Raw genomic sequence first — 16386 nt, forward strand, 5'->3', positions numbered from 1 at the left:
CGAAAAAGATAAAATGAATACCAATTAATACAAAATTGTGTTTTTGTAATTTTTTATTATGTAATATTTTAATGTTTATTCTAAAATCTAACATGTAAATGCTTAGCAATATGAAAAATTATAAAGCCAATATCTACAGTATATTTTTTATAGAAAGTAGTTGTAATTCAGTAATAAAATGTTTGTGGTTTTATATGGGAGGGGGCTAGGGTAGGTTAAACTTAAATCTAAGTAAAAATTAATAAAAAGAAGAAAATTTGATTGCATTGATTAAAGAGCAAAACAATTATTCATTATCTTTGTTCTTGTTCTTCTTCTTTTTCTTCTTCTTCTTGGATTCACCATCAGCTCCGTTTTCTTCTGCCGCAGCAGGTGGTGCAACTTCCTCCGAGTTGGTATCTTCTGCTTGGACTGCTGTGCCATTGCCATTAGCTTCTTCATGCTTGCGTTTCTTATTTTTCTTATCCTTCTTCTTTTTAGCAGATTGGGCTTCTTTAGGTTGTTCTTTCGAGGCAATTTCAATGGCCTCTTTCATCACTTCAATGTTTTTACGAGGAACTTCACCCGATTCGTAGAACTTCAAACGTTCTTCGACTTGTTGTTTAAGAGTTTCACCAAATACGGCAGTAGGCTGTTCCAAGAAGCAATCAATACGTGAAGCAATCGAACACTTGTTGGCCAAGAAACGTGAGATGCGACCCTTATTTTTCAAACCAGCACGACCAATGAACGAGGAATGGTAGAGAAGACCATATTTGGGAGTATTGGAACGAGTTTTAAGGGCACGGAAGAGAGCTTTTTCAGCACCCAAAATTTGTACAGTGGAAGCTGGATATTTGGCCAAATTTGTTAAACTGCCAGCATGGGAAATCAAACGAGCACCAACTTGATCACCAATCAATGACTGTAAATTAGGAGCCACACATTCCATTTTATTGTGAAGATAAGTGGCCAACTTCTTACGGTATTCGGAGAGTTTTACCACACGCTCAGCAAACATTTCAATGTTCATAAGATCAACAATTGAAATATCCATACCCATTGACATTTTGGCAGCATCAATAATAGCTTGAGCCTTGGCTGAATCCATAACAATTTCTTCCAATTCTTCGAGTTTATCTTGTGTCAAAGTTTTACGGTCCTTAATAAATTTAGCGGATTTAGCAAACATATAGTTGTCTGGAACAATTTTGACCAACTCTGGGAAATGGTAAGAATACCATTCTCTGATACGCATAGAGAATGTGTTAACATCTTTGTCCAATTGATCCAAAAGTGCAATGGACTGAATGATCATGTTATCAGAACGATGAACATTGAACTTGACCTTGGCACGAGAGTAACTGTGACCCAAACCTAATTGTGCAATACCAGCGGATTTGTCGGTGAAACCTTAAGGTTATAAGAAATAAAATTTATATTTAAGACATCTATGCAGAAAGGTAATTTATAGGGTTTGGTTTTCTTTGCAAATAACAAAAATTTAAAAAATAGTTTGATCATATTAAATACAATTTTTTTTGTATATTAAAAATCACACTTAAAATACTTTATTGAAAACCAATTTAGTTTTTTATTTTTACTAACAACTCAACTTACCTTTAACTAATTTATGAAAATGGAAACGAACACCACGAATAATTTCAGGTACAACACCAGTTTGACTGCACTGTACGCCGATAGCTTCAGTAATGGCCGCACCCAACTTAGCATCAGCAATGCCCAACAGGCACTTCTTTTTCTTCAGTTTCGCGAAGAAATCATCCAAAAATACCATCAAATCTTGAGGTACAATACCTTCGGAAATAGCATTGATATTTTCTAAAGCAGAAATGGCTGTCTTGAATGGCGAAAAACCAGCCAATTTCACAAGAGAATTGAATTTAGCCAAATCTGTCACCGAAGACTCCACTTGTGGCAAGAACATGGAGACCTCTTCGAATTCCTTGACGGAGAACAAAGCGAACCCAGCCGCATGTTCGTACAAAACGTATAGTTGAGACTGTAATTGAGACAACGAAATATTCATAAGCTGGGACTGATTTGTAGTGAAAAGGTAACTCCATGATAAATGGTGGAGCTCCATATTTATAGGTTAAATTTTGTTTACAAATTTTTTGTTTATTTTTTAAATTCTTCATGTTTATACTGTTTTTTATGAAGTTTTCTTTACTTACCATATTTTTTTAATAAAATACGTCTAATTTTTTATTGAAAAATATTTTTTTTCTTTTACACTTCACTTATCAGCCACAATTTTTTTCCACGTGCGCGTTTAAAAAGAAATATTCAATGTGTGTTTGACACAAACCTCGTTGTTTTCATGTGTCAAATGTTCAATTTAGTTTATACAGTACCTGTCAAATTTATAATACACTGTAAAAAATACACGTAAAATGTTATTCTTCGGGAATTAATATACAAAATGAAACATATTTTATTATTCCCGAAAATGAACAATTTTGTACGAAAATATATTTTGAAACTAAATTGTAAACTTAAATCGAAACAAACATCTATATAAATAAAAGTAATGTTTGTTCGTAATCGAAAAACTCAGAAACTACGGCACATAATGGTATGAATTTTTAAAAATATGTTTTAGAAATAAATCTCTATTGAGTAACTTAATTTACCTTTTGTACAAAATCTACCAATATATATGTTGAGGTGAACTAAGCAAAACTAACAAAATCCATTTGTTTTATATTTTCTAAATGTGTATATATATTCTTAATAATATACCAAAAACGAATTTTTAAAATGTCTAAAACCTTTTAAGAAATTTATAAAATCCACTATTTTAACAGTGTAAACACGTTTAATTTTAATTCATCAACATTTTATTTATACAGTACACTACTTTACAGCACCACACAAACACCATCATATGACTGAACATGTGTTGTTCTGTAAAAAATGGGAAATTTTTGCGGGGAAATTGCGAATCGAATATAATCAAGGTGCAATGATAAATTACTAAATAAACGTCAAATCAATAAAATTGAGAAACAATAAAAGCAAGGAAAAAACTTTGAAGTAGAAGACAACAAAGAAAGAAAAAATAAGTAGTTTTTCATCACCAAGGTGGAAGTGCTAGACAAAATATATTTTTTGGTTTGAATTCTCATGAATTTTTCTTTTTTTAATAAAAACAAAAAAACTTAATGAACTATTCTTAAAGAAGAGCTTGAAATCATATATTACATAGAGTTTTACACAGATATTTAGAGGAAAATTTATTATTTCGCTTTGAAAAAGAAAAACACACATTCAAATTAATAAATTCGTCACATCAGCTAAAAATAAAAATTTTACCGTCTACTCTACAACATCTTGATCATCGTCGTCTTCACCACTACCACAACTACTTGGAGGTCTACATATAGTGTTGCTCTGTTTTTATTGTTTGGTCTTTGCCTTATAGTCAGTCCGACAAACAGTCAGTTATTCATTTATACAGACATATTCTTTCATCTACCAAAATTTGCCAATATTCTGTAAGAGAAAAAAAAAACAGAAAACTTCTAAGTTTTTTCACCTTTTCCTCTTGGATTGCTTTATCGAGATTTGTTTAAAACACAGCAACACAATGGAGTTTTTGTTGTAAGTATGATTTTGCAATTTTATAAGAAATCTAAATATATAATACAATATAGAAGCAATTTGTTAATAACTTTTGTTTTTGTTCATTTATTTGTTTTCTCTTTTCGAGATTATTCTATAATTCCATTTAGAAAGTGCAGCAACCTTCCCTATATTTCCTTTTTAGTTTTTTTGTTTACTTTGCCTTCTCCTCTGTTACTGTTGTTTAGAAGTTGCCAGATTACTAGTTTCGCTAAATGTCTAATTAGGAATGTGGGGGTACTATATGGAAATAAATGGGGAGAGCTAAGAGCGCCTTGGATACAAATCAAACTATGTTTCTCAAACTGTAATTTTTTTTGATAATGCTAGTTAAAATATAAAAGAGTGATTGGCCAAGGCGCTTTATAATAATAAAAGTTATGCATGATGACTAAGAATCATTTATGATCTATCTATCTATCTATCTATCTATCTATCTATCTATCTATCTATCTATCTATCTATCTATCTATCTATCTATCTATCTATCTATCTATCTATCTATCTATCTATCTATCTATCTATCTATCTATCTATCTATCTATCTATCTATCTATCTATCTATCTATCTATCTATCTATCTATCTATCTATCTATCTATCTATCTATCTATCTATCTATCTATCTATCTATCTATCTATCTATCTATCTATCTATCTATCTATCTATCTATCTATCTATCTATCTATCTATCTATCTATCTATCTATCTATCTATCTATCTATCTATCTATCTATCTATCTATCTATCTATCTATCTATCTATCTATCTATCTATCTATCTATCTATCTATCTATCTATCTATCTATCTATCTATCTATCTATCTATCTATCTATCTATCTATCTATCTATCTATCTATCTATCTATCTATCTATCTATCTATCTATCTATCTATCTATCTATCTATCTCCCTAGTTAAATGAGGAATTTAAAATATCTATACCCAATGTATATTAACTAAACAATTTTTACTTTCTTCATTTCACAGTGGCTCGCGATCAAGTAAAACGTTTAAACCTAAAAAGAATATACCTGAAGGAACTCATCAATATGATCTCATGAAACATGCAGCAGCCACACTGGGTTCGGGTAATTTACGAAATGCCGTAGCCCTACCAGATGGTGAAGATCTTAACGAATGGGTGGCCGTAAACAGTGAGTATTGATACGATTTATTTCGTAATCTTAATTTTAGACATTATTAAAAGTTGACAACAAAACTGGCGATTTCCAAATGTAATAATGATGTTCCAACTATTAATTCGTTTTCAAAAGGATGATTCTTACATATGAATTCTTTAAAAAAATATATAAAATTTATTATTTTCTTACATTTTTTTCTAGCTGTGGATTTCTTTAATCAAATCAACATGCTATACGGTACCATCACAGAATTTTGCACTGAAGAAAGTTGTGGCATAATGTCAGCTGGTCCCAAATACGAATACCACTGGGCTGATGGTTATACAGTTAAGAAACCCATTAAGTGTAGTGCACCCAAATATATTGATTATCTCATGACCTGGGTACAGGATCAATTAGATGATGAAACGTTATTTCCCTCCAAAATTGGAATACCTTTTCCAAAGAATTTCCTAAGTAATGCTAAAACTATATTGAAACGATTATTCCGTGTTTATGCTCATATATATCATCAGCATTTTTCGGAAGTTGTAACTTTGGGCGAGGAGGCCCATCTCAATACATCTTTTAAGCATTTCATATTCTTTGTACAGGAGTTTAATTTAATTGAACGTCGTGAGCTGGCACCTTTGCAAGAACTTATTGATAAGTTGACAGCAAAAGATGAAAGGCAAATATAGGATTCAATGCAAGTTGTGGGGGCTTCGCATGGAATGGAGTTTTGAGTTTAAGTAACCTGCTTTTTTATTTTCTTTTTTTTTTTTTTACTTTTTTCAAAACATTTCAATTATTCTAACAGTAGTATTTAGTTTTTTTTTTATTTTTTCCAATTACTTTTTTTATTTTTTAAAGCCACCGATGACAATGGAAATACTTGTACAGATACTAATTCAAATTACAAACAAAAAAACTAAAAAGGATAATAAAACTTTATTTATAAACAAATACACACATACCTACAGTTTTACTTTACATATTTGGTAATAAAATTTTTGATTTTGGTTGTTTTGAGAAGTATGTTTTTCTAAATCATAATAATCTGATTTATTAATATTTCTTATTTTTTAAATTATTATTACGCTATTTTTATTAATGAAACATACATAAATAATACTCAAATAATTGCCATTTTGTAGTTAAAAAGCAAAACTTTAAATTTTCCTCAATTAACAGAGGAATGTATCAAAAAGAATTCCATTGGAATAACAACTACGGCATTGAAATCATTCTTAAAGGAACCTTCGTCTGACCTGGGCTCGTATTGCAGTATACGTGATCGAAACTTACTAGATTTCAAGTTCGAATGCCATCATTTCAAAAAGGAATTAATGTATTAATTGAAACCTCAATATACAAGTACTTTTAAATAAAACCAAGTACCAACCAAGTACTTTTAAATAAACCCCCTTAAGTCAAATAATTATTGGCGAAAAATTACAACAAAAAGTTTAATAATTCAATATCCTAATTGAGACTTAAACTTAAATAAGTTGAATTTTATTTTTTTCTTATTAAAAACGCTTAATTTATTTATAAATTTTACCAAACACTACATTCACACCTACTACTATTTATACATTAAAAAAAAAATAAATACAATACACAAAAAATACATAATCTTTCTTATTATTCGTTTATTTTTATAAAATTAATTTAAAATTGGAATTTTTGTTATTGTATATTTTTATTTGCAAGAAAAGGAATTTTAATCCCTTTGTAATCTAGTATAAACTTAAGTATATAATATAATTTTGTTACGATTAATTTGTGGGTTATTAATTTTTAATTGCTTAATTATACTAATTTTTATTAGGTTCAGAGAAAGGTAGACAATGAGAAAGTTACAATTTTTCATATAGGAAGAACAATTTCATAAGTTGTAGGTTTTGACAAGAAAAACTTTTGGTAAAGAAATAGTGACAATTAGGGATTTGTTGTCAAATATTGAAATTTGTTTTAAAATAAGTAGTATTATACCTGTAGGTACCCTTCTCTTGTAATCTTTAAATTGTTATTCAAAAACAAATGTTCAAAGCAATTTAACAGGTAAGTATATATAACCTTATATAAGATAATACATAGTACTTTCTATATTTTAAACTTTTATTATATGTTTTATTTGTCTTTAAACCTTTAATTTAATCAATTTATTTTGCACCTAAACTAAGCTGCCACAATATCCCCCACATAATAAAAAAGAAAAACAAAACTATTGACATTTGTAATGAAAAACACTAAACAATTGACGACTTAATTTGTGTATGTAAAGGTTTTCAAGTGCAAAATTGCTAAAAGGCTAAAATAATGTAATTCAAGCATTAATATTAAATGCATTAAATTGTATTATTCAATCAATTGACGTATTCATTGATTTAAATTATACAATTCAAAGATTTTATGACACAGCCCACACAAACAAAATTACAATATGTTAAAAAGAAAATGGATTAAAAGTTATTTAACAATTTAAATCTTAAATGTTTTTAGTTGCAAATTGAAAACAAATTTTGATGAAAAATACTTAAAACTTAATAGTAAAGGACTACTATAGTTTTAGGTTAAATTTCAATATTTTATATAATAATATACAATAAATAAATTAAAATATAAAACCGAAGACTTGATAAATATTTAATAAAAAAAAAAGTATTAAAAATTAGCACTTACAAATATTTTATACACCCAAAAATATAATAAAATAGTATCTATAGAGTTTGTATGTAAGTTTTTTTTTATATAAACACATAAATATATTTATGTAAGTAGCTTTAAGTTAATAATAATACTCGTAAATAAAATGGAAGCAAGAAATGTCAATAAAATTACCGTAAAAAAAAATTTGATTAAAAAAACATTCTTTTTTATTGGTATTAAATTTTGATAATTAAATTGCAAAAATAATAAGTATAGTTTTATTAGTTAGTTTTATTATAGTTTTATTTAATACTTTTTAATATTTAATATTAATATTTAATTCATTTTAAATAAAATTTTACATTTTAAATGTCTATAAAAGTTCTAAAGTATGTATGTAGATAAATTGCATAATATCAATTACCGTTGATCTAAATGTATGACAATGGTACGAAATTAGACACTTAAATTTAAATCAGGCTTTTATAAAATCCCTGATTATTGTATATATTACATCCACACTAGGGATGCCAATCCCGAAATCCCGATCCCGAAAATCCCGGGATTTTTCGGGATTGGCAAATCCCGAATCCCGGGATTTGGAAAATAAATCCCGGGATTTTTTCGGGATTAGGATTTGTTTCAAAAAACTGTTTTTATTTTCTTTTTTTGAGCCATAATTTTCATTAATTTGAAAATTACGATCTTATTTTATTTTTGACTCATGCAAAACAAAATTCCGCAGAGCTAATTTTATACATATTTGAACCTTTTATTTTTTAAAGTGGTATGAGTCCATACACATAGCACATATAAATTTATTTATTCACTTCGTTTTTATACCTTACACCACTTTAGTGGGGAGGGTATATTGGGTTTGTGCTGATGTTTGTTACACACAATAATATTGGTCCTATACCTTAAAGTATACCAATCGGCTCAGAATCATTTTCTGAGTCGATTTAGCTATGTCCGTCCGTCTGTCCGTCCGTCCGTGTAAACCTTGTAATCAAAGTACATCAATTTTGAAGATAATTCAATGAAATTTTGCATGATCTTCTATTGTACTTGAGACGGATCCTATGGAAAATAGATAACATCGGTCCAATATTTGACCTAGCCCCCATACAACTGAACCCCCCAAATAGGGTTTTTGAGTTCATAATTATGTTCAATATACTCGTAACTCGACAAAAAGCTGCAAAACCAAGTTCTATACTAGCCTTCATGACCCTGATGTATTTTTTGATGATGCGGCCTCATTTGACCCTAGCCCTATGCAAAGGCCCCTTCGAAATATGACTTAAATGTACACAATTTTATTCAACAAAAAATAGCTAAATTATATCTGAGGCAAGGTACAATTCAACTTAGATGCTTTATTATGAACAATAAATCACATTTTATTTTTATAACTGGTGTAGGGTATTATATGGTAGGCTTCGCCCAACTATAACTTTTTACTTGTTAGCACATTGCAATGTTGGTCGTAGACCGACCCAAAAAGTATACACATTCTGTATCTGTAAGCTGAAAACACGAGTTAGAAGACTCATTCTATTTGGGCTGCAAATTTGGACCAAAATTGACACAAAAAAACCTAATTGGACCTCCTCTGAAAATCACATTGATGCTGATATTAATATCAATACATTACAATATTTTGATGGTGGGTATTTAATTTCGGCACAGTCGAATACAAACTTTATTTTTCAATACTAGAGGATTTTACATTTCTAACTTTCTACAAATCTGAATGATACCGGTAAAGGTAAATTACCTTGTTCTGAATGCACCTAAAATTTTAAATTAATACTACGAATATAATAATGTGTTCCAAAACTAATATGTATTTTGAGTAAAATTCCAAATATTTTTCAAAGAATAGGTTCTAAATTGATGTTCGAATAATTGAATTGGTATCTGTTATAATTATTAGTTCACATGGAACAGTATGAGGTTTTAAAAAGTGCTTATGTCTAATTTCGGAACTTGATATTTATTTTTATTTAGGAAGTAAGTATGTATTTAAAAAGTTTCAGAAATTATGCAATTCTGAAAGTTTTTATTTAAAAATTGGAATTAATTGGATTGTTTTAATTTAAATATATCTTCTGTCTGTTAAATTTCCACAAAATTAAACAATTTTCTTTACAAATATGATGATTTAAAGATTTTCATATATAAAATAATTAAATTCATGTAATCCCGAAATCCCGTAAAATCCCGAAATACCGAAAAATCCCGGGATCCCGAAAAATCCCGGGATCCCGAAATATCCCGAGATCCCGGGATTGCAATTTGCAAAATCCCGAATCCCGGGATTTGTAAAAGCCAGTCCCGTTTGGCATCCCTAATCCACACTAGTCTAGAAATGTCGGGCATCTTTAAATATGACATTTTTTGCCGAATTCCCCTTAAATGCATTAAAAAACGACTAGATAACATATTCTATGTACTCTCAGTCAAGATACAAGGTACAACGAGGCAACTATCATTACCAGGATGATATGGCCAATACTGGATAGCTATGTCGTCCCCATTTCAATAATCTAGTCATATAACGACTTGTGTAGAAGCAGGCCGAAGAAGAGGTAGAATCTATGGAAAAATCTCTTTGTCTTTGTTCGGTATTAGGTTAGGTTGATAGGAGGATGTATACTACATCAAATCCGAAGAAATACACCTAGGCCACTATCGGGCCTGTTGTGCGCTCCAATTGTTCGGTATTAGAAGATATTCGTTTTGAATTTGAATAAAAAGGATTGCCATTCGAATAAAAATTATTCGATTAATCGAGGAAAATAAAAACTACTCGCCTGAAAACATTCTTGTAGCATATGATCCGTTTAGTAGTCATGTGTAATGCAGTCATGGACCATGTTCATTGTTTTTTAAAACTACATGGTCCATAGCCTGCATTACATAGGACCACATTCTTACATAATTTTAGCAAAGGAGTAGTTTTGATGAGTGGTTTAAGTAGGCTTCACCTAGAACATCACAACGTTAAATGGAACATGTTATATATTTAGATTACTTTTGGACCAGTTCTTTGTGGAGTATTCTTTACACGAGTGTGCGGGGTGGTCTCAATTTTTATAGGGAATCAAAACGTAGAAACATTAATAAATTGGTTAATAAGTTTCGACACAATCAAAAATAAGAGTTTTACTTGTTCTTTTTTTTTAATAAAACCACTATTACAACTGTTTTCTGTCGTTTAATCGTTTTTTATTACTTTAAAGTCAAACATTATCATTTTATTAGGCCCTAATAATTTGAAATGTATATTTTTTATTTACTGTAACAATACATATTCGTACATACATATGTTCATTATATGATAACAATTTATTCGACTTTATACAAACAAATACTTACTAAACTATTTATAATATTTATATGATTATTTCTAATTCGAATTAATAATAATTCAATAACGCTCGCTTTCATTCATAGATGAAAATCAACATGTTTTTTTTTTTGTTTAATCTAATATTATTTCTTTAAAATACTCTTGAACTTATCATCTTCAACAAAGAATTGTGCATTGTCTTCGACAATACGTTTCCACTTTAATGATAATTCGGCATATGATGGTCCCGTTCCACCCAAATCTTTGGGTAAATTATCACATTTCACACTACAGCCTTTTTTCTGCACCACCACGCGAGATCTCATCTTGGGTGTCATAAATAGACGGAATGTATTCAATACCAAATTAACATGTACTGGTGTATTAATGAATTCCAATAGTTTGGGTTGGCAGGGATACGCTTGCCAACTATCTACGGAACGTTTTATTAATTTTGGATTCAACTGCAAAGCATGACCCAATTGAACGCCCTTCATATCGAATATGGCCACAATGCCACGGCTACAATTTTCCGGTTCCATTTTTAGCAATATGTCCAATATCATTTTACTGACTTTAAAAACATTATTTTGTAGATGTAGTTTGGGATCGTGAACGGCTGTTCGCACGATTATAACTTTTCTTTGACTAGCATCAACACCGTCTATGGGTAGAAATACGCCTAATTCAAGTAGTTCTTGGATTTCTTTTAAAAATGGATCACGATTTGAAAACCATTCGGTACGTTCAGCACGCATTTGATAGAAACTGTAAATATAGTAAGTATTTGTGTTAGTTATTGATATTTGAAAAGTATTTATTTAAATCGGAAGCATTCTATCAATCATTATTAGGTGAATATAATTGTTTATACATATTAACGTCAGGATGATCTATTTACAAAATAAGCAATTTGTTATTAATCTATATTATAATTAATTTAAATTATAATCTCTGTAGTTTATTAAAGACCAAAATTAGTAAATTACTATTTCATTATGTGAATTTAATAGAAGTCCACTTTTTAGTTATTTTTTTAATGTACTATATGCAATATAGAGTATCATTTGAACTGGACTATCACTTGTATGTCACTTGTATTTTTAGCCTGTACTTTAATAAAGACTCTAAATCTATAAAGGTTTGTGGGTCTAAGACGAATATTTGATGTTGGCTATAAAAGGACCTTTTTAAAACGACCCAGATAACGAACGGCCATCGTTAGACTCAAAATATATCGGGAATCATCATCAAACAAAACACAAGTAAGAAAGTATAGTCGGGCGTGGTCGACCATATGATACCCTACACCAGTTATGAATATTAAATGTGATTTATTTTTCATAATAAAGCATTTATCTTCAATATTCCCTTGTTCCGATACATTTAAGCAATTTATGGATGAAAAACTAATTTTCTGAAAGAGGCTTTATATGGGGACTAAATGCAAATATGGACCAAGCCAAGCAGGGTCATCAAGACTTCTATAAAACTTAGTTGTGCCGTTTTTTATCGATATATCTGTATATTTAACATAATTATGAGCTCAGAAGCCCTTTTCGGGGAGTTCTGTTCTATGGGGGCTAGGTGAAATAATGGACCGATTTTAACCATTTTCAATAGGCTTCGTCCTTGGGTCAAATAAAACGTGCGTGCCAAATTTCATACAATTATCTTGAAAATTGCGGACGGACGGACATAGCTTAATCGACTCAGAAAACGATTCTATGCCGATTGGTATACTTTAAGGTATGTCTAGGACGAATATTTTTGTATGTTACAAACATCAGCACAAATCCAATATACCCTCCCCACTAAAGTGGTGTAGGGTATAATAATATTTTATGATGAAGATTATTGAAGCCAACAAAAATTAGACATGTATATTTTTTAAAACGGTTCTGCTCACGAATGGTACACGATAAACCCAAAGTATTTTGAATAACATTATATAATCGCTCTAATTTACATATAGTAATTACTTCTTAAATAATTGGAAAAATGTTAATGAATGATTTTGTCCAGATATACGGATATAGTAAGTTAGTTTAAGATTTTTACAGACATCTAGACTATACATAGATATATAATTTTTCGGATCTATGGGTAATATTTCGACGTGTAACAAGAATAATAACAAAATAAATATACCACCTAACGTTTTGTTCGTAGGTTTAAAAAACAATAGACTTGTGCAATATTCGTAGTGATTAATATTTTATAATCAGTTCATATTTTGTACACAAGAATATAATGCATATTTCGAATTTTTAGGGTATATTTTTCTTTTTTGTACAAAATTTAATCTCAGTTTCAAGAAATCAATATTTAAATTTTAAGAAAATATTTTTAATTTTTTACTGCATATTTAATGCGCATAAAACCATTTTTAGGGTATTTCTTAGATTTCCCTGATTTTAATATAAAATATGTATGTACCTACAGATAGATTAAGAATTTATTTAAAATTTAAATTTAACCTTTGTGTCGTCAGTAATAATTTAGCAAATCGTTATTATTTATTCGATATGAATAATATGCACAAAGAAAATGTGATGACAAATATGAAATTAGAGAACCCTAGATAAACCAAAACGATCTAAGTCACGTTAATATAAATTGTATATATGTATACATACTTATGGTTTAAAAATAAACAACAACAACTGCCGGCACATGTACAGGTATTATTATAAATATTTCTAAACAAAACTATATTAATACTCTACACATGCACTTAATGATTGATTGAATGACAAACAAAATAAGATCTAACTTACCATTTTAACTTCCTTTTTGTACGATCGACATCAAACTTACAGCTGCGCAAGAAAAACGATAAATTTTCGAAATCAGTACATGCGTTTATATTCGGATTATCGGTCAACCATTGATAAAGCATTTGAACTTTCTGATGAACTTTATCGGGATCATTGTTGCTGTTCGTATATTCGAACGGCGAAATTTTATTTGAGTTTTGCAATAGCATTTTTACAAATATATGTTCTCTTTCAAATACTTTTAATTTATAAACAAATACAGTTTTTGATCACTCTATAAAGTAATTAAGTTTTTAAATCACTATGCGTTTGATTTCTAATTTATTTATTAATAATTTTTTATTAATAACAAGATATATTAATTAATTTCCACTTTAATTTCGTTTATTTATTTTTTTTTTGCATACTCGTTTTGTTATGGAAAAGTTTAATTAACTGCAGAATAAAAATCAACTGAGAACGAAAATGCTAAACAATGATTGAGTGAGAACCTCCGCGAGCGAGTTGCTTTCGATTAATAAACATTTGTTGGTTGTTGAAAAGTATATATAAAAATATAGTGGTTATACTTTTAAAATAAATATATTATGTATGAGGAGGCTAAGTAATTGTATTGTTTTCAAGATACTTGTGCATTCTCTTAGACAGGCCATAAGAGAATGTAGTCATTTGGTTATCAGTTGTAGGCTAGTAAGCGGTATTTAATAGTCCATATATCTATACTTGAGCAAAATTACCCGTGTATGTATATGTATCTTTAGTGGTAAATTGATCATTTGAAAATGCACTTTTAATATTTAAAATTTATTTTTAACCTTTAAACTTAAACTTGATGCTTTTATCAATTAATTTTATATTTTGTATAATTTTAGAAATATGGGAAAATATTTATTTGCATCTTCTAGCAAAATTTTTTTGATATCTTTATAAGTTGCTTTTGCTTTAACCTTTCTTAGGGCCAATCTTTAGGTGAAAGATTAGCGATTAAATTAAAATTAATCCTCGAAAGATGTTTTTGAGTACTCAATTAGTTAATTTTGTTTGCAAGTTTAAGCGCCCAATGGAGGTGGTTTAATCTTAAGCACGAAATGCAAAAGTGTAAACAGATGATGCAAAAAAAAAATTAATAAAATGTTTATAAATATAAACATTAAAATCAGTTCAGTTTGCAAGTTTAAGCGTCCAATGGAGGTGGTTTAATCTTAAGCACGAAATGCTAAAGTGTAAACAGCTGATGCAAAAAAAAAATTAATAAAATTTTTATAAATATAAACATTAAAATGTTCTATTTACTGATTAGTATAAATTATGGACACTTCAAAATACATTTTTTTGTTTTTAATTAAAGTTTTCATTAATTTTCATATTAAATTTACAATTGTCTTCTTCTTTTTTTATAAAATATGCATTGTTTTGATAACAAACAGTGAAGTTTTCTGTTGTTTTGTATGGCAACACTGCGAAGTTTAATCTTGTACTCAAAAACATCAAAGGGGATTTACATAAGATTAAATTTATTTTTAGATTAACTAATCTGATTATTAATTGGCATTTGATTACCATCTCAAAAACCCGCTCTTAGTCGTTATTCTTCAGCGTTTTGTGCCCTTACGAGATAAACAAAATTTCTGGACATTTCGCATCACCAGGGAAACCAAAATATGCAAATGCATGTTATTTATGGAACTAACATGGTATGGACTCATGGTCATAAAATTTACAGGTTACAGAGCAATTTAAGAATTTGGGCATCAATTTTTTAGCGCATATTTTAGCATATGAGCATAATTTTGCATGATTTGATTTAAATAGCATATTTAAGGCATATATCGTGTTTTTCAGAGCATATTTTTCGTTTTTACTACCTATTTAATGCAGTTCCTCCTCATAAAATGTTTCAAACATTTTTGTTTCGTATTAACAAAAATAATTCTTTCAAATCTCAGCTTAATAAAAAATGTCTACTATAATTACGATACGAAAGTGTCGATTAAAACGTTATGGTTAGCATGCAGTTTGTTTTGTTTTTATTCTGTTTGCATGCAAAAAATAACCAAATCTATACTTTAGCATTGTTTTGTTCAATATTAATCACGCAAATTGTTGGTATAACCAAAAATTGGAGGTTTTGAACTGAGCGCCACAAAATATGTATGCGCAAATATACAAAAATATGTACATATTCGTATGTATTAGTTTGGTTAATTTATTGCAACAGATTTTAGATAATAAGAATTTATTTTAAAAATATTTTCTACAACACTGTATCTCTTAACAAGTTGGAAAATAATGTTTATAATTTGAGTTTATAGTACATTATGCAAATTAAATAATTATTATTTATTACTAACAACTATGTATGAATGTATATTTTGTTTATTAAATACAAAAAAGTAAGTAGATTAAGTAGCTACTCAATTAAATATTTTCTTGAATCTATATTTTGTGGATAAATGAGTACTTTACAATCTCTTTATCTTATTTATTTTCTCTACCATTTCAAAAACATGCCAACACGCGTCGTGCGCGGCAACGCGTTATACGTACAGCAAAACTTAAAATAAAGTCCTTGCATACACATGTAAGTCGTTGTAAGAGTACTTAAAAGTAATGCTGATAATATGTTGTTGTCATAAGCAAGTAAGTGGTTGTGTAACTACAAGTCATTACCGAGTTTTTACTGGTTACATACTTATGTATGTAGATATGCATTCAAAATCAATCAAGCATTAGTGGGTAAACTGTCAAATAAAGGGGGTACATTAAGTGCTACGGTTAAGTAATTAATTGCACCCCTTGCTATAAATATCCAGAAGCCTTTGAATTTTGTTTTCATTTTAAA

At 29.0% G+C, this 16386-nt stretch overlaps 3 protein-coding genes across 3 annotated transcripts; 1 reads left to right on the forward strand and 2 right to left on the reverse strand.

The window, feature by feature from the left end:
- Positions 1 to 35: 35 nt before the first annotated feature.
- Positions 36 to 2343, reverse strand: LOC119610852 (nucleolar protein 56). Its single transcript, XM_037966251.1, has 3 exons — positions 2178 to 2343; positions 1600 to 2002; positions 36 to 1392 (listed from the first exon to the last, which is right to left on the reverse strand). Exons 1-3 carry the CDS (start codon positions 2178 to 2180, stop codon positions 287 to 289), a joined length of 1512 nt encoding a protein of 503 aa, XP_037822179.1. The 5' UTR covers positions 2181 to 2343; the 3' UTR covers positions 36 to 286.
- Positions 2344 to 3017: 674 nt separating this feature from the next.
- Positions 3018 to 5725, forward strand: LOC119610831 (MOB kinase activator-like 1). The gene is made up of 3 exons (XM_037966219.1): positions 3018 to 3606; positions 4618 to 4784; positions 4974 to 5725. The coding sequence occupies exons 1-3, from the start codon at positions 3593 to 3595 to the stop codon at positions 5450 to 5452; spliced, it is 660 nt and encodes a 219-aa protein (XP_037822147.1). The 5' UTR covers positions 3018 to 3592; the 3' UTR covers positions 5453 to 5725.
- Positions 5726 to 10706: 4981 nt separating this feature from the next.
- On the reverse strand, positions 10707 to 14074 carry LOC119610872 (retinol-binding protein pinta). Its single transcript, XM_037966271.1, has 2 exons — positions 13545 to 14074; positions 10707 to 11532 (listed from the first exon to the last, which is right to left on the reverse strand). Exons 1-2 carry the CDS (start codon positions 13751 to 13753, stop codon positions 10908 to 10910), a joined length of 834 nt encoding a protein of 277 aa, XP_037822199.1. The 5' UTR covers positions 13754 to 14074; the 3' UTR covers positions 10707 to 10907.
- Between the last annotated feature and the right edge of the window lie 2312 nt (positions 14075 to 16386).

Source organism: Lucilia sericata, unplaced genomic scaffold (genome assembly GCF_015586225.1).
Source record: "Lucilia sericata isolate MDLA Ls3-8-SP2 unplaced genomic scaffold, ASM1558622v1 Contig000029F_arrow, whole genome shotgun sequence".
In the NCBI taxonomy this organism is placed as follows: domain Eukaryota; kingdom Metazoa; phylum Arthropoda; class Insecta; order Diptera; family Calliphoridae; genus Lucilia; species Lucilia sericata.

Bases quoted from the DNA above. Each gene is read 5' to 3' on its own strand.
- LOC119610852 (XM_037966251.1), bottom strand. The intron at 1,393-1,599 runs GTAAGTTGAGTT...TATAACCTTAAG, and splicing joins TTTTCATAAATTAGTTAAAG to GTTTCACCGACAAATCCGCT.
- LOC119610831 (XM_037966219.1), top strand. The intron at 4,785-4,973 runs GTGAGTATTGAT...ATTTTTTTCTAG, and splicing joins CGAATGGGTGGCCGTAAACA to CTGTGGATTTCTTTAATCAA.
- LOC119610872 (XM_037966271.1), bottom strand. From the start codon at position 13,753: ATGCTATTGCAAAACTCAAATAAAATTTCGCCGTTCGAATATACGAAC. The intron at 11,533-13,544 runs GTAAGTTAGATC...CTATATTTACAG, and splicing joins ACAAAAAGGAAGTTAAAATG to TTTCTATCAAATGCGTGCTG.